Source organism: Pleurodeles waltl, chromosome 7 (genome assembly GCF_031143425.1).
Source record: "Pleurodeles waltl isolate 20211129_DDA chromosome 7, aPleWal1.hap1.20221129, whole genome shotgun sequence".
In the NCBI taxonomy this organism is placed as follows: Eukaryota; Metazoa; Chordata; class Amphibia; order Caudata; family Salamandridae; genus Pleurodeles; species Pleurodeles waltl.
In genome coordinates, this window is record NC_090446.1 from 933,495,306 (window position 1) to 933,522,395 (window position 27,090).

At 47.7% G+C, this 27,090-nt stretch overlaps 1 protein-coding gene across 2 annotated transcripts in view; it reads left to right on the forward strand.

The window, feature by feature from the left end:
* Positions 1-27,090, forward strand: part of LARP1 (La ribonucleoprotein 1, translational regulator) — a 547,470-nt gene that overhangs the window by 488,322 nt on the left and 32,058 nt on the right. For both annotated transcript variants that reach the window (XM_069199616.1, XM_069199617.1), the window contains exon 16: positions 16,659-16,803. In XM_069199616.1, the coding sequence (XP_069055717.1) occupies positions 16,659-16,803 (145 nt within the window). The remainder of the gene's footprint in view (positions 1-16,658; positions 16,804-27,090) is intronic.

The window sequence follows — 27,090 nt, forward strand, 5'->3', positions numbered from 1 at the left end:
CAGCTTTTCTTGGAGCAGGTCCGCTGTCCTCGGGAGTTTCTTGTCTTTTCGAAGCAGGGGCAGTCCTCAGAGGATGTCGAGGTCGCTGGTCCCTTTGGAAGGCGTCGCTGGAGCAGGATCTTTGGAAGGCAGGAGACAGGCCGGTGAGTTTCTGGAGCCAAGGCAGTTGTCGTCTTCTGGTCTTCCGCTGCAGGGGTTTTCAGCTGGGCAGTCCTTCTTCTTGTAGTTGCAGGAATCTGATTTTCTAGGGTTCAGGGTAGCCCTTAAATACTAAATTTAAGGGCGTGTTTAGGTCTGGGGGGTTAGTAGCCAATGGCTACTAGCCCTGAGGGTGGGTACACCCTCTTTGTGCCTCCTCCCAAGGGGAGGGGGTCACAATCCTAACCCTATTGGGGGAATCCTCCATCTGCAAGATGGAGGATTTCTAAAAGTTAGTCACCTCAGCTCAGGACACCTTAGGGGCTGTCCTGACTGGCCAGTGACTCCTCCTTGTTTTTCTCATTATTTTCTCCGGCCTTGCCGCCAAAAGTGGGGCCTGGCCGGAGGGGGCGGGCAACTCCACTAGCTGGAGTGTCCTGCTGGGTTGGCACAAAGGAGGTGAGCCTTTGAGGCTCACCGCCAGGTGTGACAATTCCTGCCTGGGGGAGGTGTTAGCATCTCCACCCAGTGCAGGCTTTGTTACTGGCCTCAGAGTGACAAAGGCACTCTCCCCATGGGGCCAGCAACATGTCTCGGTTTGTGGCAGGCTGCTAAAACTAGTCAGCCTACACAGATAGTCGGTTAAGTTTCAGGGGGCACCTCTAAGGTGCCCTCTGTGGTGTATTTTACAATAAAATGTACACTGGCATCAGTGTGCATTTATTGTGCTGAGAAGTTTGATACCAAACTTCCCAGTTTTCAGTGTAGCCATTATGGTGCTGTGGAGTTCGTGTTTGACAGACTCCCAGACCATATACTCTTATGGCTACCCTGCACTTACAATGTCTAAGGTTTTGTTTAGACACTGTAGGGGTACCATGCTCATGCACTGGTACCCTCACCTATGGTATAGTGCACCCTGCCTTAGGGCTATAAGGCCTGCTAGAGGGGTGTCTTACCTATACTGCATAGGCAGTGAGAGGCTGGCATGGCACCCTGAGGGGAGTGCCATGTCGACTTACTCGTTTTGTCCTCACTAGCACACACAAGCTGGTAAGCAGTGTGTCTGTGCTGAGTGAGAGGTCTCCAGGGTGGCATAAGACATGCTGCAGCCCTTAGAGACCTTCCTTGGCATCAGGGCCCTTGGTACTAGAAGTACCAGTTACAAGGGACTTACCTGGATGCCAGGGTCTGCCAATTGTGGATACAAAAGTACAGGTTAGGGAAAGAACACTGGTGCTGGGGCCTGGTTAGCAGGCCTCAGCACACTTTCAATTGTAAACATAGCATCAGCAAAGGCAAAAAGTCAGGGGGCAACCATGCCAAGGAGGCATTTCCTTACAGTGTGCATTTATTGTGCTGAGAAGTTTGATACCAAACTTCCCAGTTTTCAGTGTAGCCATTATGGTGCTGTGGAGTTCGTGTTTGACAAACTCCCAGACCATATACTCTTATGGCTACCCTGCACTTACAATGTCTAAGGTTTTGTTTAGACACTGTAGGGGTACCATGCTCATGCACTGGTACCCTCACCTATGGTATAGTGCACCCTGCCTTAGGGCTGTAAGGCCTGCTAGAGGGGTGACTGACCTATACTTGCATAGGCAGTGAGAGGCTGGCATGGCACCCTGAGGGGAGTGCCATGTCGACTTACTCGTTTTGTTCTCACTAGCACACACAAGCTGGCAAGCAGTGTGTCTGTGCTGAGTGAGAGGTCTCCAGGGTGGCATAAGACATGCTGCAGCCCTTAGAGACCTTCCTTGGCATCAGGGCCCTTGGTACTAGAAGTACCAGTTACAAGGGACTTATCTGGATGCCAGGGTCTGCCAATTGTGGATACAAAAGTACAGGTTAGGGAAAGAACACTGGTGCTGGGGCCTGGTTAGCAGGCCTCAGCACACTTTCAATTGTAAACATAGCATCAGCAAAGGCAAAAAGTCAGGGGGGCAACCATGCCAAGGAGGCATTTCCTTACACTCTTCCATTAAAATACACCTTGCAGCAATATCTGCATACCTGCAGCCTACCTATTCAACTTCCCTATATAGGATACCAGTCATTAAAGCATTCATGGAGGGCCTTAAAATAATTATTCCACCAAGAACACCACCTGTTCCTTCATGGAACCTAAATGTTGTCTTAACTAGACTTATGGGTCCACCTTTTGAACCCATGCACTCCTGCGAAATACAGTTCCTAACATGGAAGGTTGCATTTCTCATCGCCATTACCTCTCTAAGAAGAGTAAGCGAGATTCAGGCGTTTACAATACAAGAACCTTTTATACAACTACACAAAAATAAGGTCGTCCTAAGGACTAATCCTAAATTTCTACCAAAAGTTATTTCACCGTTCCATCTAAATCAAACAGTGGAACTTCCAGTGTTCTTCCCACAGCCAGATTCCGTAGCTGAGAGGGCACTACATACTTTAGATGTCAAAAGAGCATTAATGTATTACATTGACAGAACAAAGAGCATCAGGAAAACTAAACAGCTATTTATTGCATTCCAAAAACCTCATGCAGGAAACCCAATATCAAAACAAGGTATAGCCAGATGGATAGTTAAATGCATCCAAATCTGCTACCTTAAAGCTAAACGACAACTGCCCATTACACCAAGGGCACACTCACCCAGAAAGAAAGGTGCTACCATGGCCTTTCTAGGAAACATCCCAATGCAAGAAATATGTAAGGCAGCCACATGGTCTACGCCTCACACATTCACCAAGCACTACTGTGTAGACGTGTTATCCGCACAACAAGCCACAGTAGGTCAAGCCGTATTAAGAACATTGTTTCAGACTACTCCCACTCCTACAGGCTGAGCCACCGCTTTGGGGAGATAACTGCTTACTAGTCTATGCAAAACATGCGTATCTACAGCGACAGATGCCATCGAACTGAAAATGTCACTTACCCAGTGTACATCTGTTCGTGGCATCAGTCGCTGTAGATTCGCATGTGCCCACCCGCCTCCCCGGGAGCCTGTAGCAGTTCGGAAGGTACCTTCAACTATTTGTATATATATTATTTTAACCTTAAATAGGTACATACTTAGTCACTCCATTGCATGGCCACTATTACTACAATACAACTCCTACCTCACCCTCTGCGGGGAAAAACAATCGAAGATGGAGTCGACGCCCATGCGCAATGGAGACAAAAGGAGGAGTCACTCGGTCCCGTGACTCGAAAGACTTCTTCGAAGAAAAACAACTTGTAACACTCCGACCCAACACCAGATGGCGAGCTATGCAAAACATGCGAATCTACAGCGACTGATGCCACGAACAGATGTACACTGGGTAAGTGACATTTTCATTCTATATCTAAACAAGGCTTAGCAAGATGAATAGTTAGATGCATTCAAACTAGCTACATCTAAGCAATGCGACAACTTTCAATCACTCCTAGAGCACATTCTACAAGAAAGAGAGGTACATCAATGGCATTTTTAGGAAACATCAATGGCTGATATATGTAAAGCGGCCACATGGTCAACTCCTCATACATTTACAAAACACTTGTTTTGATGATTTTGCACAACCGGCTACTGTAGGCCAAGTTGTCTTAAGAACACTATTTCAAACAACTTAAACTCCTAAAGGCTAGCCACCCCTATTTTTGGGGAGGACTAACTGCTTTGTGGTCTATGCATAGCATGTGTATCTGCAGCTACACATTCCAACGAACAGAAAATGTCACTTTCCCATTGTACATCTGTTCTTGACATGTAGTGCTGCAGATTCACATGCACCGTCCCTCCTCCCCAGAAGCCTGTAGTCAAACGTTTAACATTTGTACATATGTATATGCATTTACATTTGCATGGACATCTCTTTATATTCTTACACTCTATCACTCCTTCCTTCACCCTTTGCGGTAAAACAATCTAACAATGGAGTCGATGCCCATGCGCACTGTAACGGAGAGGAGTCACTCGATCCTGTGACTCCGAAAATACTTCTTCGAAGAAAAACAACTTGTAACACTCCGAGCCCAACACTAGATGTCGGAAGAGCTATGCATAGCATGTGAATCTGCAGCACTACATGCCACGAACAGATGCACACTGGGAAAGTGATATATTTTTATCTATATAGCCGTGAATAAATATACATGTGTTAAACAGGCTTAAAGTGTAAGTGTATAATTTATTATGAAATAGTAATGATACATATTTCTTAAAGAACCATACATATCTAGAATATACATGTAATCAGATTATAAAGATTTATCAGCACAGGCATATGCAGTCCATTGCTGTTTGAATATGGTGGTTATGAAGGAAAGAGCCAACTCTTGAGTAGTCTTCTGAAGGCAAGGTAGTTAACTGTGGATCTTATGTTTGAGGGAAATGAATTCCATAGTTTGGCTGCTTGAACGGAGAAGGATGTACCACCTATTGTCTTTTTCTTCTATTGTGTTCTAAGGCAGGGTGCCAACCTTGAGCGGAGGTTTCTTTGTTGGATGTATTTGGTTATTTTGTTTCTGATGAAGAGGTCCTGTTCCATGTGTAGCTTTGTGGGTAACACAAAGCAGCTTGAAAGTGGCTCTTCTGGCAACGGGTAACCAGTGTAGGGCTCTTAAGGCAGGGGAGATGTGGGCTTGTGGCTTTACATGTAATAGCCTGTCAGCTGAGTTTGGAATACGTTGTAATTGTTTCATAATAGATAGAGATGATCCATGGTATAGGCCATTGGCATAATCCAGTTTGGATAGTACAAGAGACAGTAGCCTGCACCTGGTTAGGAAACCCGAGGTGGGGGAAGATGCGTCGCAGAGTCTTCAAGGTGATAAAGCTTGATCGCGCTCATTTGTCCACTTAGGCATTCATTGTTAACTTGGAGTCCATGTAATTCCAAGGTTTTTAACTTCCTTGGATACTTGGAGGTGGTCCGAGATCGTCAGTCCAGGCGCACAGTGGCTCTTAATTTTTCCAGTCGCCACATGCGAGTATTTCTGTTTTGGAAACATTTAGTTTGAGATGGCGTCAAGTCATCCACAGATCAACGCCTCTGAGGAAACTGAAGATAAGTGAGTTTTCAATGTCTTTGGGGCATTCCAATTTAAGTAGTATTTGTGTGTCGTCTGCATAGTTGTAGCATGTGAGTTGAAACTAATTGATCAATTCTGATAATGACATTATTTAGATGTTGAAAAGCATAGGTGAGATGATTGATCATTGGGGGACCCCTGCTTTTGTGAGGTAGGGTTTGGACGAGAAGGGGAGATAATAGATATTAGTTCTGTTTTGAAGGTAGGATGTAATCCAGTTGAGAGCAGTCCCTTCTATGCCGGCTTCGTGGAGTATTTGAATTAGGGTGTCATGGTCAACAGTATCAAAGGCAGCTGAGAAGTCCAAGAGATGTAGTGCAGCAACTCCGATGTGATAGACTGTTTTTAAGATCATCCCAGGTGACCTATAATTAATAGGAACACCGAAACGCGCGTAGGCCCTTGGTTCCCCAAGTACACCTCCGCTGTAATAATACCATCTTGATATATTTCTCCTTAACTACAAACCATATATCTGCTTATCAGAATGCCATTGATGTACATTTATGTAATTTTGAATATAATCTTTATATGTTTGTATTTATTGTATTGTATATATGTTAGCCTATCTATGTTGGTTTATATGTAAATAGTTCTTGGATTTACTCTATTATTCTTTATTCATATTTTGTTGCTTAGTTTGATTGAGGTGTGCCTGAATTAATATTTTAATACTATATAAAAAAATATATATATATTCTTTCCATTTTCTATATTCTTTATTTATTTGTTCATTTACTATGTTTCATTATAGTGTGTCTATTTGAGATTTGGTCCCTTGTTGTCTCCGTCATTATTCTATTCCTTTCAGCAGCCCTAAAATTGTTTTTTTATATCATTTTGAATTATCAATAGACATTTATCAGTCCCCATAAGGAGATTTTTCTGAAGCTTATCTGTACCTTCAGATACCCACATTATTTTTGTAGCTCACGTTGTAGTTTCTTCTACTTGTAATTTTCCCTGATTGAGCTACTGATATTTGATTAGGGTACCCCTATATAGTTTTTCTTATATGGAAGTGTTGTCTGTTTTACTGAGATTTATTGCTTGTTTGAATATAATAGCCAGTCCATCTCCTCTCTTGCCTATGTGGTTTTGTGATGGTTTAATAGCCCGGGGGAACGGCTTAATGCAACACTGTGGTCATGTCACAACCATGATTCTGATTCGAATAGTATGTCAGGATATGTGTCCGTGAGCAGGTCGTAGATGTGGTGCTTGTTTTTGAGTAATCGCGCATTTATGAGCAGGCAGTTTAGAAAATTTGTTTGTGCCGGTGTTTTGGGGAAGGGTGAGCCCCCTTCGCGGTTTCTTCGTGACTTTTTCGAGGGTACTGCCTATGGGTGTTGTGTTTGAATAGATATTATGGCGTCGTACTCGCAGCACATGGCGATTTACTTCCCTCGGGGAGTGCTGATACTAAGTTACTTTAAACTTTTATGATTCAGAGTACTTCAACTCTTCAAGAGACTGGACACATACTCCTATTGGGTTTTCATTGATTACCAGCCCTGCCAAAGTTGGTGGGATATTTCCCAGGACGAAACACTTGTTAGCTGATCTGAGGCTGATTTGAAACCGATTAAAATACTCAACTTCACTGAAGGACTGGAGTTTCAAATTGTGATTGGCCAAATTGAATCGAGCCAATTGGAGTTTGGATCTGGAGCTTAAGTGTCATCTGATGAATGAACATTACTTTATGTATGGACTATCCACAACAACATGTAAGTGAATAATGTCTTGGAATTGCTTATAGGCGTGTGCCTTAAATTTAGACGACTTGAGTGATTCGACCCTGAGGCCCCTTTATCAGATCGCAAGTCAGTTTTTTTTTTTTTTTTTTTTTTTTTGACTCGGGGTTTGAGCAGTGTCCGCTGTCTCTTACACCTCAGACTTTTGACTTTTCTTGTGTATCTACTCCTCCAGATCGATGACGTCTCGATTGCTCTCCGATATTTCTACCACTGCAACAAGCCCAGATTTTCCAGGGAGTCACTTGTCTTCCGTCCCTGCAATGCATGGTGGGCTATTGTAGGAAGTTGGCTCTGTATGCACTATTTCAAAGTAAGGAATAGTATGCACAGAGTCCAAGGGTTCCCCCTAGAGGTAAGATAGTGGCAAAAAGAGATAATACTAATGCTCTATTTTGTGGTAGTGTGGTCGAGCAGTAGGCTTATCAAAGGAGTAGTGTTAAGCATTTGTTGTACATACACAAGCAATAAATGAGGAACACACACTCAGACAATTTCAGGCCAATAGGTTTTTGTATAGAAAAATATATTTTCTTAGTTTATTTTAAGAACCACAGGTTCAAGATTTACATGTAATACTTCAAATGAAAGGTATTGCAGGTAGGTACTTTAGGAAGTTTGAATTAGCAAAATAGCATATACAGTTTTCACATAAATCACATATAGCTATTTTAAAACTAGACCGTGCAATTTTCAACAGTTCCTGGGGGGAGTAAGAGTTTGTTAATTTTTGCAGGTAAGTAAACCACCTACGGGGTTCAAGTTTGGGTCCGAGGTAGCCCACCGTTGGGGGTTCAGAGCAACCCCAAAGTTACCACACCAGCAGCTCAGGGCCGGTCAGGTGCAGAGGTCAAAGTGGTGCCCAAAACGCATAGGCTTCAATGGAGAAGGGGGTGCCCCGGTTCCAGTCTGCCAGCAGGTAAGTACCCGCGTCTTCGGAGGGCAGACCAGGGGGGTTTTGTAGGGCACCGGGGGGGACAAAGTACACCCTCAGTGGCACGGGGGCGGCCGGGTGCAGTGTGCAAACAAGCGTCTGGTTTGTAATAGATTTCAATGGGAGACCAAGGGGTCTCTTCAGCAATGCAGGCAGGCAAAAAGGGGGTGGGGGGGGGGCTCCTCAGGGTAGCCACCACCTGGGCAAGGGTGAGGGCCACCTGGGGGTCGCTCCTGCACTGGAGGTCGGATCCTTCAGGCCCTGGGGGCTGCGGGTGCAGAGTCTTTACCAGGCGTCGGATCTTAGAAGCAGGCAGTCGCGGTCAGGGGGAGCCTCTGGATTCCCTCTGCAGGCGTCGCTGTGGGGGTTCAGGGGGGGGTCAACTCTGGCTACTCACGGTTTCGCAGTCGCCGGGGAGTCCTCCCTGAAGTGTTTGTTCTCCACAAGTCGAGCCGGGGGCGTCGGGTGCAGTGTGTCAAGTCTCACACTTCCGGCAGGAAACGCAAGTTGTTGCAAAGTTGCTTCTTTGTTTCCAAGTTGCAGTCTTTGGTGAACAGAGCCGCTGTCCTCAGTTTGTGGTCCTTCTAGATGCAGGGCAGTCCTCTGAGGATTCAGAGGTCGCTGGTCCCTGTGGAAAGCGTCGCTGGAGCAGTGTCTTTAGAAGTGGGGAGACAGGCCGGTAGAGCGGGGGCCAAAGCAGTTGTCTGTCTTCTCTGCAGGGTTTTTCAGCTTAGCAGTCCTCTTCTTAGGTTGCAGGAATCTGAGTTCCTAGGTTCTGGGGAGCCCTTAAATACTAAATTTAAGGGTGTTTTTAGGTCTGGGGGGTTAGTAGCCAATGGCTACTAGCCCTGAGGGTGGGTACACCCTCTTTGTGCCTCCTCCCTGAGGGGAGGGGGGCACATCCCTAATCCTATTGGGGGAATCCTCCATCTGCAGGATGGATGATTTCTAAAAGTTAGTCACCTCAGCTCAGGACACCTTAGGGGTTGTTCTGACTGGCCAGTGACTCCTCCTTGTTTTTCTCATCATCTCCTCCGGCCTTGCTGCCAAAAGTGGGGCCGTGGCCGGAGGGGCGGGCAACTCCACTAGCTGGAGTGCCCTGGGGTGCTGTAACAAAGGGGGGGAAGGGGGGTGAGCCTTTGAGGCTCACCGCCAGGTGTTACAGTTCCTGCAGGGGGAGGTGTGAAGCACCTCCACCCAGTACAGGCTTTGTTACTAGCCACAGAGTGACAAAGGCACTCTCCCCATGTGGCCAGCAACATGACTGGTGTGTGGCAGGCTGCTAAAACTAGTCAGCCTACACGGGTAGTCGGTTAAGGTTTCAGGGGGCACCTCTAAAGTGCCTTCTGGGGTGTATGTTACAATAAAATGTACACTGGAATCAGTGTGCATTTATTGTGTTGAGAAGTTTGATACCAAACTTCCCAGTTTTCAGTGTAGCCATTATGGTACTGTGGAGTTCGTGCATGACAGACTCCCAGACCATATTCTCTTATGGCTACCCTGCACTTACAATGTCTAAGGTTTTGCATAGACACTGTAGGGGCAGAGTGCTCATACACTTATGCCCTCACCTATGGTATAGTGCACCCTGCCTTAGGGCTGTAAGGCCTGCTAGAGGGGTGACTTATCTATACTGCATAGGCAGTGTGAGGTTGGCATGGCACCCTGAGGGGAGTGCCATGTCAACTTAGTCTTTTTATCCCCACTAGCACACACAAGCTGGCAAGCAGTGTGTCTGTGCTGAGTGAGGGGTCCCCAGGGAGGCATAGGATATGCTGCAGCCCTTAGAGACCTTCCCTGGCATCAGGGCCCTTGGTACCAGGGGTACCAGTTACAAGGGACTTACCTGGATGCCAGGGTGTGCCAGTTGTGGAAACAAGTACAAGTTAGGGAAAGAACACTGGTGCTGGGGCCTGGTTAGCAGGCCTCAGCACACTTTCAAATCAAAACTTAGCATCAGCAAAGGCAAAAAGTCAGGGGGTAACCATGCCAAGGAGGCAATTCCTTACAGCTATCCACTCTTACTTTTAGTGTCTTCAGTGCTTAAACACAGCAGGAAGTGCAGTCCTGGCTCCTGTAGTCTAGTGACAACCAGATTTTACACACCAGGTGCTTATCTTTCTGCGCGTAATTGTGGTGACAGTTCATGCAAAACTGGAATGGCATGTTCTCCATAACTCTGACTTGTAGGTCCCCAGGACGGGCATTCTCACCTCTCTGCCCTGACAAAAACCTCGAATTTCTATTGCCTTCTCTATCCTGCTCTGTCAACGATTTTACATCGGTAGACACTTTTCGGAACTAAACCTTTACAAAAATATCCACTTTTCTTTAAAATTTTCCTCTCATTGGAGTCCTTCGATAACATCCAGACCTAACGGCGGAAAAAAGAATCTGTAGATGGCGATCAAAAGTGAGAATATTCAGAGGAAGTAGGACTCCTCGCAAAAGGGGTCATCAAATGGTGTTCTGACCTCGTGAGGGCTGTAACTACTTCTGCTGCCCTTCCTGCTTGCTCGGGGCCGGCCCTGACTCCCCCTCCAGGGTAGAGTCTCCTGGGCCTTGCTGGTCTCCAACTCTGCAAATAAATCTTCAGCTCCTGCTTGCATTTGCCAGTGCGTTGGTGAGCTGGCTGGTTACTGACCCTCCTGTGACAGCTTGTAGGCGACCCCCAAGATCTTCTGAAGCTCCTAGACTTGACTTGCAGGAACTTAACCTCTAGGAGGGGTGGAATTGCCACCTCCACCATCTGGGCAACTCTGAGTTTACTGGACTCTGTCCCCTTCTATGTCAGGTCCTCCACGTCTGGAATCTGTCCCTGGGTTCCACCAACCTGGTCCACAGGTCAGGATTGCAGCTGGACAAACCTAGGCTTCCACTGACTCAGTGAGTCCCTTCTCCCCTCTGCATCTGGGTCCCCTGGTGTAAGTACTCCTGTGTACTGGGTATCTTTGGGTGGGGACACTCTCCAAGCATCCTCTTGTCTGTTCCCTTCCTGGGGGTCCACTGGGAAAGGTCCTGAAGCACAAACACCAACCACTACTTCCTATGTTAGTCTATGGGACAACTGGGTAGGTAACCACTCTGCACCTGGTTGCTGGGGGACACATACTGTACATATCTCTAGTGGTTTCATCTACCCCCGGCCTGTAGCTAATTACCACACTTACCTTGGTTAGATTCACTGTAGGAAAATGCCACTGTTGGCATGGTTACCCCCAAACTTTATGCCTTTTGTTGATGCTAGTTATGATTGAAAGTGTGCTGGGTCCCTGCTAACCAGTCCCCAGCACCAGTGTATTTTCCCTAAAACTGTACCTTTGTCTCCACAATTGGCACAGCCCTGGCACACAACTACAAGTCCCTTGTTAACGCGACACCTGGTACCAAGGGCTCAGAGGCCAGGGAAGGTCTCTAAGGCTGCAGCATGTATTATGCCACCTTGGCGACCCCTCATTCAGCACATGCACACTGCCTCACAGCTTGTGTGTGCTGGTGGGGCGAAAGACTAAGTCGACATGGCACTCCCCTCAGAGTGCCATGCCCACAACCCACTGTCTGTGGCATTGGTAAGGCAACCATCTAGCAGGCCTTAGAACCCTAAGGCAGGGTGCACTATACCACAGGTGATGGCATAGCTGCATGGCCCCTACAGTGTCTAAGCCAATTCTTAGACTTTGTAACTGCAGGGTGGCCACAAAGAGTAAATGGTCTGGGAGTTTGTCAAACACAAACTCCACAGTTCCATAATGGCTACACTGAATACTGGGAAGTTTGATATCAAACTTCTCAGCACAATAAATCCACACTGATGCCAGTGTGGGATTTATTGAGAAATGTACACAGAGGGCATCTTAGAGATGCCCCCTGTATACCAGCCCAGCTATTAGTGCCAGGCTCACCAGTTTCTGCCAGCCTGCTACATCCAGACGGGTTTAAGGCCACATGGGGTGAGTGCCTTTGTTGCACTCTGGCCAGGAACAAAGCCTGTACTGGGTGGAGGTGTCACATCTCCCTCTGCAGGAATTGTAACACCTGGCGGTGAGCCTCAAAGGCTCAAGCATGGTGTTGCAGCGCCCAAGGACACTCCAGCAAGTGGAGATGCCTGCCCTCCTGGACACGGCCCCTATTTTTGGCAGCAAGTCTGGAGGAGATAATGAGAAAAACAAGGGAGTCACCCTCCAGCCAGGACAGCCCCTAAGGTGTCCTGAGCCGAGGTGACCCCTGCCTTAGGAAATCCTCCATTTTGCTTTGGAAGATCACACCCAATGGGTTTAGGGATGTGCCCCCCTCCACACAGGGAGGAGGGTGCAGCCACCCTCAGGGACAGTAGCCATTGACTACTGCCCTCTAGCCCTAAACACACCCATAAGTTTAGTATGAGCTGTCTCCTGCCCTGTGCTTTTTTTTTTTTATTTGAGGAAGAGGATTTATTCCCCAGAAGAGTTTGTGGGACTGATGAAGACTCTTTAGTTTTATCTTTGTCCCCACCCTTGTCTTGATGCTTTCCTGCTTCTTTCTTCTTGTGGTCACCCCCTGTGAGTTTTCCTACTCACCCTGGTGCCATCCCATTTTGTCTGCCTTCATTCCCAATTCTTGGAGAGAGGTCAGATCAGAGTCCTCCAGGTACTGATGCAGCTGATCAGACATACAGTTATTCAAAATGTGCTCTCTCAATTAAATTGTATACACCCTGGTTGTCATTTACTTTGCTCCCATGTAACAACCCTTCCAGAGCTTTCAGAGAACAGTTCCCAAGATTGGGTAGATTTTGTGAAGACTCCTTTTTGGTTTCCCTGAACTTGATCCTGTATTGTTCAGTTGTCAAACTAAAACATTTAACTGTGCGATTGTCTGCATCTTCCTCTTTGACAGTGAGGAGTTTGTCTTTGCCTTTGTCAGAGACGGAGTGCCACAGGATTGCTGCCCACTGCCTTTGATAGACCTTCTGGACTTTACAGGCCCTCTTCAAAGCCGTGAACCATTTGTTAATGTCATCTTCCACCTTGTAACCTGGAGCTATCTTGCTCTGGTTCCTATAATCATGAGTCCTCCCTAATTCTGTTGTCCCTAAAACTCAAATTGCTGCCATTATGTGGTGCTAACCCCAAACCCTTTCTTACCCTCTTCACTGCCAAGGCCTCCCTATCTAGGGCCAGCTGTTGCTGCTGCAGGCTCTGCTTGGCCTCCTCCATCCTCAGTTTCCTAACCACCCTGTCTAAGGAGTCTTCCCCTTAGGTGGAACAGTGGGTCCCCTCAGATACTGAGGAGACATGGGAATGGACAGAGAAGGATCTCCTTCCTCCTGAGGACTTTCCGGACTAACCCTCTAGGAGTAAAGGTGGGCCTACTGGAATGCCCACCCCACTCCAAAACCGCTGTCACTACCTGTAGTGCTCCTAACAGAACTGGTGTTCCCTCAACCTGCCTCCTTCTTATGACTCTCCCACCTGCCGAAAGCCACCTCAGACACACCTCCTTGGGTCAAGTCTCCTGGACCTTGCTGTTCCTCTCCAGCCTTTCAAAACCTTCTCTGACTCTTGCATTTGCCAAGACTTGTTGGTTTTCCAGTACCATCTGACCAACTGCATCACAACCGCCGAAGTGGGACATCACTTCTGGAACTCCTTCTGCTCCTGTGCTGCACTGCTGACTTTATTCATCCACCGTCAACCTGGTCCTGCATCCACAGAAGGGTGGGTAGTGGCTCCTGCCACAGCCGAACACTCCATCACAAACTGGAATTGGTCCCCTTCCTTTGCAGGTCCTCTACTGTCAGAATCCACCTTTGGTTTCTTCCAGTGTTGTCTCGATCTTGCACAGTCCTCTTGTAAACTCCTCCTGTTGGTTTTGGGGAACCTCTTCTCTCCGGGTAGCTGGGGGCCCTCTGGTACTCGCCTCTTGGGGTTCCTAGTTCCCTCAGCTCCCCTCTACTGATTACACTTCAGTGGATGGGTGGAGGGGGGCTGCCTTTCACTTTCCACTTCTTTAGTATATGGTTTGGCCCTCACCTTTTGCTATGGCCTTTACCAGTGCCATAGCAAACATATTGCTTTCTATGCTATATACTGATAATGTGTAGGAAGTTGGCTCTGTATATACTATCTCAAAGTAAGAGATAGTGTGCACAGAGTCAAAGGGTTTCCCTTAGAGGTTGATAGTGGCACAATTAGATAATACTAATGTTCTATTTTGTGGTAGTGTGGTGGAGCAGTAGGCTTATCAGATGGTAGTGTTAAGCATTTGTTGTACACACAGGCAATAAATGAGGAACACACACTCAGAAGCAACTCCATGCCAATAATTTTTATATAGAAAAATCTTTTCTTAATTTATTTTAGAACCACAAGATTCAAGATTCGAGGTAAGTACATAAAATGCAAGGTACTTCACACAGGTAAGTATGGAACTTTGAATTAAAGCAGTAGTACACACAGTATAGGTTAAAATGGCAATAAGCTATTTTAAAAGTGGACACAGTGCAAAAATCAACAGTTCCTGGGGGAGGTAAGTATAGTTAAGTTTCGCAGGGAAGTAAAGCACTTACACAGTCAGTCTCCTGGGCCTAGGCAGCCCACCCTTTAGGCAACCCCAAAGTCACTGCACCAGCAACACCGGGCCGGTCAGGTGCAGAGGTCAAAGGAGGGCCCAAAACACATAGGCGCCTATGGAAAACAGGGGTGCTCCAGTTCCGGTCTGCAGGCGTCGTTGTGGGGTTCAGGGGGGTTGACTCAGGTTACTCACGTCGTTGCAGTCGCCTGGGAGTCCTCTCGGCCTGGGAGTTTGTTCTCTGGCGCTCAAGCTGGGGGCGTCTGGTGCAGAGTGGGATATCTCATGCTTCCGGCGGGAAGGGAGAGTTCTTTCAAAGTTGTTTTAAAGTTGCAAAAATGTAGCAGTTTGTGAACAGTGCCGCTGTTATCTGGAGTTTCTTGGTCCTTCGGGTTCAGGGCCGTTATCTGTGTCCTCAGAGGTCGCTGGTCCCTGTTGGATGCGTTGCTGTGCAGGTTTTCTTTCTTTCTGGAGACAGGCCGGTAGGGCTGGGGCTAAGTCAGTTGTCGTCTCCTCCGTTTCTGCAGGGCTTTTAGGTCAGCAGTCCTTCTTTGTGTTGCAGGAATCTGATTTCCTGGGTTCAGGGTTGCCCCTAAATACTGAATTTAGGGGTGTTTAGGTCAGGGGGGCAGTAGCCAATGGCTACTCTCCTGGAGGGTGGCTACACCCTCTTTGTGCCTCCTCCTGAGGGGTGAGGGGCCCATCCCTAATCCTACTGGGGGAATCCTCCAATCTCAAGATGCAGGATTTCTAAAGGTAGGGGTCACCTCAGCTCAGGACACTTTAGGGGCTGTCCTGACTGGTGGGTGACTCCTTGTTTTTCTCATTATCCTCTCTTGCCTTGCTGCCAAAAGTGGGGGCAGTGGCCGGATGCGCGGGCATCTCCACTAGCTGGGATGCCCTGGGGTGCTGTAACAGGCATGAGCCTTTGAGGCTCACCGCCAGGTGTTACAGTTCCTGCAGGGGGAGGTGAGAAGCACCTCCACACAGTACAGGCTTTGTTCCTGGCCACAGAGTGACACAGGCACTCTCCCCATGTGGCCAGCAACTCATCTAGTTGTGCCAGGCTGGCAGAAACTGGTCAGCCTAGCACTCGGAGTCGGACTGGTATTCAGGGGGCATCTCTAAGATGTCCCCTGGGTGTAGTTTACAATAATTCACACACTGGCATCAGTGTGCATTTATTGTGCTGAGGCTTTTGATACCAAACTTCCCAGAGTTCCGTGTAGCCATTATGGAACTGTGGAGTTCGTGTTTGACAAACTCCCAGACCATATACTCTTTATGGCTACCCTGCCCTTATAATGTCCAAGAGTTGGCTTAGACACTGTAGGGGCATAGTGCTCATGCAGCTATGCCCTCACCTGTGGTATAGTGCACCCTGCCTTAGGGCTGTAAGGCCTGCTAGAGGGGTGACTTACCTATGCCACAGGCAGTGGGTTGTGGGCATGGCACCCTGAGGGGAGTGCCATGTCGATTTAGTCTTTCTCCCCACCAGCACACACAAGCTGTGAGGCAGTGTGCATGTGCTGAGTGAGGGGTCCCTAGGGTGGCAAACACATGCTGCAGCCCTTAGAAACCTTCCCTGGCACCAGGGCACTTGGTACCAGGGGTACCATCTACAAGGGACTTGTGTGTCAGGGCTGTGCCAATTGTGGGAACAAAGGTACAGTTTAGGTAAAGAGCACTCGTGTTGGGGCCTGGTTAGCAGGGTCCCAGCACACTTTCAGTCATAACTGGCTTCAACAAAAGGCAAAAGGTCAGGGGGTAACCATGCCAAGGAAGGCATTTCTTTAAATGTGTATATAGTAGTGCGTTTACTTACCTCCCATTTGGGGTATTGCCTGTACAGCATTTTAGTATTTGTGTTACCATAATAAAGAACCTTTATTTTTGTAGCACTGTGTGGTTCTTTCATGTGTGGTAAGCTACTGCATGGCTATAGTGGTATTACATAAGTTTTGCATGCCTCCTAGATAAGTCTTGGCTGCTCATCCACAGCTACCTCCAGAGCCTTGGCTTCCTATACACTGCCTACACTGGACCTGGTATAGGGTGATAACACCATTGGTGCTCACCACACACCAGGCCAGTGTCCTACACCAGCTTCCTACCGTCTACATGGATAATGTTTCACAGTTGACTGAGTGGTTTAGCTGGCAAATAAAATGTGGTGTTGACCTGTTTTAAATGTTGTCTTTTGTCTTTTTCACAGAGAGAAAAAGACTAGGTATTGGCCAGTCCCAGGAGATGAATACACTTTTCCGCTTTTGGTCATTTTTCCTTCGGGATCATTTCAACAAGAAAATGTATGAGGAGTTCAGGCAGCTCTCGGTAGAAGATGGGAAAGAGGGCTACAGGTAAGTGCAGTTTCATCCCGTAGATCAGCCTTACAATAGTAAACCTGATCCTTTCTAATTAGTTGCTTGTTAAAATGTTCTTATGTTTCTCTATTGTGGAATCTATATTACTATCAAACTCATGAATAGTCCTGTGTTGGAACCAAAGAAACAGACACTGATGTATATACGTTTGTGTGTGTGTATAGATATAGATATAGATATATATATATATGTTCGATGGCATGTGTAGCTGCAGATACACATGCTGTGCACATCCCGCCATCTGGTGTTGGGCTCGGAGTGTTACGAGTTGTTTTTCTTCGAAGAAGTCTTTTCGAGTCACAAGATCGAGGGACTCCTCCCATTTCGGCTCCATTGCGCATGGGCGTGGACTCCATCTTAGATTGTTTTTTTTCCGCCATCGGGTTCGGACGTGTTCCTTTTCGCTCCGTGTTTCGGGTCGGAAAGTTAGTTAGAATCTCGTAAAAATCGTCGGTATTGTTTGCGTTCGGTATCGGGTTAGTTACAACAGATCGACACCGACTTTTGAAGAGCTCCGGTGGCCCTTCGGGGTTTTTTCGATCCCCGTCAGGGCCTGGTCGGCCCAGCCACGTGTCTCTTCAAGGATGATGGAACGGACCCCATTCCGCTTCTGCCCAAAATGTCATAACAAGTATTCATATACAGATCAGCATCTGGTCTGTAACTTGTGTTTGTCGCCAGAACACAAGGAAGATACTTGTGAAGCCTGTCGAACGTTTCGGTCCAGGAAGACGCTAAGAGACCGAAGAGCAAGAAGACTGCAAATGGCGTCGGCACCGACAGGACAAGGGCGTTTCGAGGAGGAGGAAGAAACCTTCTCCATCCAGGAATCGGACTCGGATGAGATCGATCCCGAAGAAACGCCAAAAACCGTGAGTAAGACGTCGAAACATAAAACTCAAGAAAAGAGCACAAAAGCCCAGGGGGCGCCACCGCCAACTGGCCATGGCTTAACCTGAAAAATAGGTGACCGAACATCGGCACCGAAAAAGGGCACGCTGGTGTCGAAGTCATCCGACTCCGGTCGAGATACCGCCTGTAGGAAGTTGGCTCTGTATGTGCTATTTCAAAGTAAGGAATAGCATGCACAGAGTCCAAGGGTTCCCCTTAGAGGTAAAATAGTGGTAAAAATAGATAATACTAATGCTCTATTTTGTGGTAGTGTGGTCGAGCAATAGGCTTATCCAAGGAGTAGTGTTAAGCATTTGTTGTACATACACATAGACAATAAATGAGGTACACACACTCAGAGACAAATCCAGCCAATAGGTTTTTGTATAGAAAAATATCTTTTCTTAGTTTATTTTAAGAACCACAGGTTCAAATTCTACATGTAATATCTCATTCGAAAGGTATTGCAGGTAAGTACTTTAGGAACTTCAAATCATCAAAATTGCATGTATACTTTTCAAGTTATTCACAAATAGCTGTTTTAAAAGTGGACACTTAGTGCAATTTTCACAGTTCCTAGGGGAGGTAAGTATTTGTTAGGTTAACCAGGTAAGTAAGACACTTACAGGGCTTAGTTCTTGGTCCAGGGTAGCCCACCGTTGGGGGTTCAGAGCAACCCCAAAGTCACCACACCAGCAGCTCAGGGCCGGTCAGGTGCAGAGTTCAAAGTGGTGCCCAAAACGCATAGGCTAGAATGGAGAGAAGGGGGTGCCCCGGTTCCGGTCTGCTTGCAGGTAAGTACCCGCGTCTTCGGAGGGCAGACCAGGGGGGTTTTGTAGGGCACCGGGGGGGGACACAAGTCCACACAGAAATTTCACCCTCAGCGGCGCGGGGGCGGCCGGGTGCAGTGTAGAAACAAGCGTCGGGTTCGCAATGTTAGTCTATGAGAGATCTCGGGATCTCTTCAGCGCTGCAGGCAGGCAAGGGGGGGATTCCTCTGGGAAACCTCCACTTGGGCAAGGGAGAGGGACTCCTGGGGGTCACTCCTCCAGTGAAAGTCCGGTCCTTCAGGTCCTGGGGGCTGCGGGTGCAGGGTCTCTCCCGGGCGTCGGGACTTTAGGTTCAAAGAGTCGCGGTCAGGGGAAGCCTCGGGATTCCCTCTGCAGGCGGCGCTGTGGGGGCTCAGGGGGGACAGGTTTTGGTACTCACAGTATCGGAGTAGTCCTGGGGTCCCTCCTGAGGTGTTGGATCGCCACCAGCCGAGTCGGGGTCGCCGGGTGCAGTGTTGCAAGTCTCACGCTTCTTGCGGGGAGCTTGCAGGGTTCTTTAAAGTTGCTGGAAACAAAGTTGCAGCTTTTCTTGGAGCAGGTCTGCTGTCCTCGGGAGTTTCTTGTCTTTTCGAAGCAGGGGCAGTCCTCAGAGGATGTCTAGGTCGCTGGTCCCTTTGGAAGGCGTCGCTGGAGCAGGATCTTTGGAAGGCAGGAGACAGGCCGGTGAGTTTCTGGAGCCAAGGCAGTTGTCGTCTTCTGGTCTTCCGCTGCAGGGGTTTTCAGCTGGGCAGTCCTTCTTCTTGTAGTTGCAGGAATCTAATTTTCTAGGGTTCAGGGTAGCCCTTAAATACTAAATTTAAGGGCGTGTTTAGGTCTGGGAGGTTAGTAGCCAATGGCTACTAGCCCTGAGGGTGGGTACACCCTCTTTGTGCCTCCTCCCAAGGGGAGGGGGTCACAATCCTAACCCTATTGGGGGAATCCTCCATCTGCAAGATGGAGGATTTCTAAAAGTTAGAGTCACTTCAGCTCAGGACACCTTAGGGGCTGTCCTGACTGGCCAGTGACTCCTCCTTGTTTTTCTCATTATTTTCTCCGGCCTTGCCGCCAAAAGTGGGGCCTGGCCGGAGGGGGCGGGCAACTCCACTAGCTGGAGTGTCCTGCTGGGTTGGCACAAAGGAGGTGAGCCTTTGAGGCTCACCGCCAGGTGTGACAATTCCTGCCTGGGGGAGGTGTTAGCATCTCCACCCAGTGCAGGCTTTGTTACTGGCCTCAGAGTGACAAAGGCACTCTCCCCATGGGGCCAGCAACATGTCTCGGTTTGTGGCAGGCTGCTAAAACTAGTCAGCCTACACAGATAGTCGGTTAAGTTTCAGGGGGCACCTCTAAGGTGCCCTCTGGGGTGTATTTTACAATAAAATGTACACTGGCATCAGTGTGCATTTATTGTGCTGAGAAGTTTGATACCAAACTTCCCAGTTTTCAGTGTAGCCATTATGGTGCTGTGGAGTTCGTGTTTGACAGACTCCCAGACCATATACTCTTATGGCTACCCTGCACTTACAATGTCTAAGGTTTTGTTTAGACACTGTAGGGGTACCATGCTCATGCACTGGTACCCTCACCTATGGTATAGTGCACCCTGCCTTAGGGCTGTAAGGCCTGCTAGAGGGGTGTCTTACCTATACTGCATAGGCAGTGAGAGGCTGGCATGGCACCCTGAGGGGAGTGCCATGTCGACTTACTCGTTTTGTCCTCACTAGCACACACAAGCTGGCAAGCAGTGTGTCTGTGCTGAGTGAGAGGTCTCCAGGGTGGCATAAGACATGCTGCAGCCCTTAGAGACCTTCCTTGGCATCAGGGCCCTTGGTACTAGAAGTACCAGTTACAAGGGACTTATCTGGATGCCAGGGTCTGCCAATTGTGGATACAAAAGTACAGGTTAGGGAAAGAACACTGGTGCTGGGGCCTGGTTAGCAGGCCTCAGCACACTTTCAATTGTAAACATAGCATCAGCAAAGGCAAAAAGTCAGGGGGCAACCATGCCAAGGAGGCATTTCCTTACACCGCCACACAGCAATCTTGGGCCCGAGATAGCGGCTCCGAACAAGTTCGGCACCGAGACAGCGGCACCGAAATGAGTCTGCACCAAGAGACAACGACGGCGAAAACAAAAAAGGTTTCGTCGGAAACGAAAAAGGTAGCCGAAAAGGTTTTGATACCGAAACATCCGGCTTCGGAACCAAAATCAAGTTCCTACACAGAGGAACAAGGACTGTCCTCACAAATGAAAATACATAGATTTGGACAGGAATTAGAGACAATAGAGCCAGACTACACCCAAAGAAGGCTCCACATCCAAAAAGAAACGGGAAAGATCAGCACTCTCCCTCCTATTAAAATGAAACGCAAACTTGCCTTCCAGGAGAAAGACAAGCAGCCACAGGCAAAGGTGGCTAAACAAGTAAGCCCGACACAACGCTCGCTGCAAACATCACCGGTAGCCACTCCACCTATGATGCAATCCCCGACCCACGCAGGGATGAGTCCAGATGACCCTGACGCATGGGACCTTTATGATGCACCAGTGTCAGATAATAGTCCTGACTGTTATCCAGCTAGACCGTCGCCACCAGAAGATAGTACAGCCTACGCACAGGTGGTGTCGAGGGCAGCGGCATTTCACAATGTCAGCCTACATGCAGAGCCCATTGAAGACGACTTTCTATTTAATACACTGTCGTCCACACACAGCCAGTACCAGAGTCTTCCCATGCTACCTGGGATGCTAAAACACTCCAAACAAGTGTTTGAGGAGCCTGTAAAAGGAAGGGCCATTACTCCGAGTGGAGAAAAAATATAAACCGCCACCAACAGACCCTGTGTACATCACACAACAGCTAACACCGGACTCAGTTGTAGTAGGGGCAGCTCGCAAGAGACCACACTTGCATACTTCAGGAGATGCACCACCTGCAGATAAAGAAAGTCGCAAATTCGACGCAGCAGGCAAAAGGGTGCCGGCACAGGCAGCAAACCAGTGGCGTATTGCAAATTCTCAGGCTTTGTTGGCCAGATACGATAGGGCTCATTGGGACGAATGCAACATTTTATAGAACATTTGCCCAAGGAGTTCCCGAAGAGAGCACAGCAAGTAGTAGAAGGACAGAGTATCTCCAACAATCAGATACGGTCAGCAATGGATGCTGCAGACACAGCTGCTAGAACTGTCAACACAGCAGTGACAATAAGGAGACATGCATGGCTGCGTACATCAGGATTTAAACCAGAAATACAGCAAGCTGTGCTGAATATGCCATTTAACGGACAGCAGTTGTTTGGGCCGGAGGTGGACACTGCCATCGAAAAACTTAAGAAGGACACAGATACGGCCAAAGCCATGGGCGCACTCTACTCCCCACAGAGCAGAGGCACATTTCGAAAGACAGTTTCGAGGGGGGTTTCGAGGGCAAAGCACAGAGCCCTCAACCTCACAAACAAGACCCACTTACCAGAGCCAGTATCAGCGGGGAAGTTTTCGGGGACAATATAGAGGGGGACAATTACAAAAGAATAGAGGGGAGTTCCAAAGTCCCAAAACTCCTCAAAACAAGCAGTGACTTCCACGTCACACATCCCCAACACATAACACCTGTGGGGGGGGGAGACTAAGCAAATCTTACAAACATTGGGAGGAAATAACAGATACTTGGGTACTGGCAATTATCCAGCATGGTTATTGCATAGAATTTCTCAAATTCCCTCCAAACGTCCCACCGAAAACACACAATATGTCAAAACAACATATAGATCTTCTAGGACTAGAAGTTCAGGCGTTGCTACAGAAAGAGGCAATAGAATTAGTACCAAAACACCAGAAAGGAACAGGAGTTTACTCTCTACTTTCTCATACCCAAAAAAGACAAGAGTCTGGGACCTATATTAGATCTCCGAACATTAAATACCTACATCAAATCAGATCACTTTCACATGGTGACATTACAAGACGTAATTCCACTACTCAAACAACAAGACTACATGACAACACTAGACCTAAAGGATGCATATTTCCATATACCGATACATCCTTCACACAGAAAGTACTTAAGGTTTGTATTCCAGGGGATACATTACCAAGTCAAGGTGTTGCCATTCGGAATAACAACTGCGCCAAGAGTTTTTACAAAGTGCCTGGCAGTCGTAGCTGCACATATCAGAAGGCAGCAAATACATGTGTTCCCGTACCTAGACGATTGGTTAATCAAAACCAACACGCTAGAAAAATGTTCACAACACACAAAGTATGTCATAGAAACCCTCCACAAACTAGGTTTCTCAATCAACTACACAAAGTCACACCTTATACCGTGTCAAACACAGCAATACTTGGGGGCGACAATCAACACAGCAAAAGGGATTGCCACTCCAAGTCCACAAAGGGTTCAGGCATTTCACAATGTAATACAGGCCATGTATCCAAAACAAAAAATACAAGTCAAAATGGTGATGAAACTCCTAGGCATGATGTCCTCATGCATAGCCATTGTCCCAACGCAAGGTTGCACATGCGGCACTTACAACAGTGCCTAGCATCACAGTGGTCACAGGCACAGGGTCAACTTCTAGATCTGGTGTTGGTAGACCGCCAAACATACATCTCGCTTCAATGGTGGAACAGTATAAATTTAAACCAAGGGTGGCCTTTCCAAGACCCAGTGCCACAATATGTAATAACGACAGATGCCTCCATGATAGGGTGGGGAGCACACCTCAATCAATACAGCATCCAAGGACAATGGGACACTCACCAAAAACAGTTTCACATAAATCACTTAGAACTATTGGCAGTATTTCTAGCGCTGAAAGCATTTCAACCCATAATAAGCCACAAACACATTCTTGTCAAAACAGACAACATGAAAACGATGTATTACCTAAACAAACGGGGAGGGACACACTCAACACAGTTGTGTCTCCTAGCACAAAGAATATGGCATTGGGCGATTCACAACCACATTCGCCTAATAGCACAATTTATTCCAGGAATTCAGAATCAGTTAGCAGACAATCTCTCTCGGGATCACCAACAGATCCACGAATGGGAGATTCACCCCCAAATACTAAATACTTACTTCCAGAGTTGGGGAACACCACAAATAGATCTATTTGCAACAAAGAAAAACGCAAAATGCCAAAACTTCGCATCCAGGTACCCACAAGATCAGTCTCAGGGCAATGCGTTATGGATGAGTTGGTCAGGGATATTTGCTTACGCTTTTCCCCCCTCTCCCACTCCTTCCATATCTAGTAAACAAGTTGAGTCAAAAACTCAAACTCCTACTAATAGCACCAACATGGGCAAGACAACCTTGGTACACAACACTACTAGACCTTTCAGTAGTGCCCCATGTCAAACTACCAAACCAATACCTTTCATTTGAAGCATTACATGTAAATCTTGAACCTGTGGTTCTTAAAATAAACTAAGAAAATATAGTTTTCTATACAAAAACCTATTGGCCTGGAATTGTCTGAGTGTGTGTTCCTCATTTATTGCGTGTGTGTGTGTACAACAAATGCTTAACACTACTCCTTTGATAAGCCTACTGCTCGACCACACTACCACAAAATAGAGCATTGGAATTCTCTTTTTGCCACTATCTTACCTCTAAGGGGAACCCTTGGACTCAGTGCATACTATTCCTTACTTTGAAATAGTGCATACAGAGCCAACTTCCTACACAGGTACTTGGTCAACACCACATAACTTTACTAAACACTATTGTGTAGATGTTTCAGCAACACAGCAAAGCACAGTAGGTCAAGCTGTACTCAGAAAATTATTTCAAACAACTTCAACTCCTACAGGCTAATCTCCGCTTTTATGGGAGGACTAACTGATTTGTAGTCTATGCACAGCATGTGTATCTGCAGCTACACATGCCATCGAATGGAAAATGCCACTTACCCAGTGTACATCTGTTCGTGGCATGTTCCGCTGCAGATTCACATGCGCAATGGAACCAAAGAGGAGTCACTCGATCCCGTGACTCAAACACTTCTTTGAAGAAAAACAACTTGTAACACTCTGAGCCCAACACTAGATGGCAGAAGTATATGCACAGCATGTGAATCTGCAGCGGAGCATGCCACAAACAGATGTACACTGGGTAAGTGACATTTTCCATATTTATTTACCTCCGGTTGCGGTGACTGCTTTTAAGTAATCTAGTGTAGTGTTACTGTAATAAAGTACCTTTTATTTTTTTGCTACTGTGAGGTTCATTTCATGTGTGGTAAGTTACTGTGTGGCCATTGTGGTATTGCATAAGCTTTGCTGGTCTCCTAGGTACGTCTTGGCTGCTCATCCACTGCTACCTCTAGAGAGCCCTGGCTTCCTAGACACCGACTTCATTCTCTAATAAGGGTTGCCTAGTATAAGGTGCCAACACCATAGGTCTCCACCACACATCCGGGGGTCTGGGAGTAGACTGACCCTCCAGTTTTATATAGGCTAGACTTAGGCTACAATGTGGAGCACTGCAGACTGCAGGTAGTGAAAAAGGAAGTCACTCAAGTAATACCACTTCTACTCCTAGAGGGTTCGTACAAAAGGCCCTCCAGGAGGAGGAATAGGTCTTCATCTGTCCATACCCATATCTCAAGGACCTCCTATGCGACCAACCACTCCAATTCGGGGGGGGGGGGGCAGGTTCTGGAATGGGAATTCCAGACTGAACTTCGACCAGGCTAAACTGAGGCTGCAGCAGCAACATTTAACTCTATAAAGGCAGGCTCTGGCAGTAGAGAGGGAAAGGTAGAATTTGGGGCTACCTCCTTATGGTGGCAGCAATAACTTTAGGGACACCAGGGTCAAGGAGGACTCCTATGACTCTGGGAACCCGAGTAATAAAAGTCCCACCTTACAATCTGGGAGATAGTTCAGTGCCCTGGAGAGGGTCTGTAAAGTGCAGTGGGTCCCTCAAAGACGGTGGGCAGCAATCTTGTAGTTCTCGTTCTGACAAAGGCAGAGACAAAATCCTCACTGTCAAGGAAGATGATGGAGCTGACAATCAGGCTTTAAACATTGCACTCTTAGATGGGTTTGGGCTAACCACAGAACAATACAGGATCAGATTCAGGGAGACTAAAAATGTATCCTCCCAGGATTGGGTAGATTTTGTGCTCTGGCGAAACAGGAACTCTGGTCCCTGCTTCTGGAGTAAAACTGGACAAAGGAAAAAGCAGTGACCACCTCCCTTTGTTGCCCAACACCCCTCCCCCCTCTTCAGGTGGCCACTCGATTCTGTCATCTTGAATCCAAGATGGGCAGACACTCCATGGAGCATCTCAGTTGCCAGGTCAGGCAGGTTATGTCACAGCCCCTGCCTGATAGGTGACCACACCCGCTTTTCAGGCTTCTGAGGGTCTCCCTCTTGGCTGGATCCAAGATTCCACCAGGACACCTCTGCATCATTTGCTTCATCTTCTGGCCACTGGCACCACAACTGGACTCTTCAGGAACCAACAATCTGCAACTTCAGTGAAGACTCCACTTTCCAACATTGTTTCTCCAGCTCCTTCCAGCAACTGCAACATTTCCCGGGCTGTGCATCCTCTGAGGTCAGCCAGAATTCCGCCCGCACCAAGAAGTAAGATGGAATCTCCCTGCATCTTCAGGCACCAACTGCAACAACTACCGGCTGTGTGGATCTGCTATCCTCAGGACCTTCATGGAGCCTGCATCACAAGAGGTGGTCTAGGGTGGTCCTCTTGGTCCTCCCTGCCAGCTGTCTAACTTGGGAGGCAATAAGCCCTATCCTTTCCTTGCTGGGCGGTACCCCTGTGCACTGTGACTCTTGCAGCTACCAAGGTTTGTTTGCTCTTAAGGATCTTCAGGCTCTGTGTAGCTCCAGCACTTCTTCCTGCCAAGCAGTGTCTCCTTTCTGCTGCTCCAGTGATTTGGGACTCCTCTTCAGGTGTGTTTACTGACCCTAACTATGACTTGCTGTGCCCAGTGCCAGTGGGTTGCCTGCGGGGGCTGCGACTGCTTCTGGTGACTCTTGACTGCTGAGGTTCACCTCGGACTCCCTTCCAAGGGTCAAGTCCCCTGGGCCTTGCTGGCCCTATTCAGTCTTGCAACTCTCCTTTTTTTCTTTTGTATTTGCCAAGGCTTGTTGGTGGTCCCCTGGCACCACTCACCCTCTGCAACCTGACATGGGACACCATCTGCATCGCTTCAGGGACTTCTCTTCATCTCCTGCGATGCACAGCTGGTCGTCTTCCCCCCCATCGACCTGGTCCTGCATTCACAGAAAGGTGGGTAGTGGCTCCTGCCGTAGCCGGATACTCCAACTTTACTTGGTACCCTTCCTTTGCAGGTTCTCTTCTGCCAGAAACAACCTTTGGGTTCCTCCAGTCTGGTCTGGGTCTTGCACAATCCTTTTCGAAGTGCTCCTGTTAGATTTGGGGAAAACCGGGTACTTAACTCTGCTCTCCTGGTCACTGGGGGTCACTATGGTACTCGCCTCTTTGTTCCTAGTTTCTCCAGCTCCACTCTGATTCCACATCCTTGGGTGGATTGTATCTCGCATTCCACTTTTAG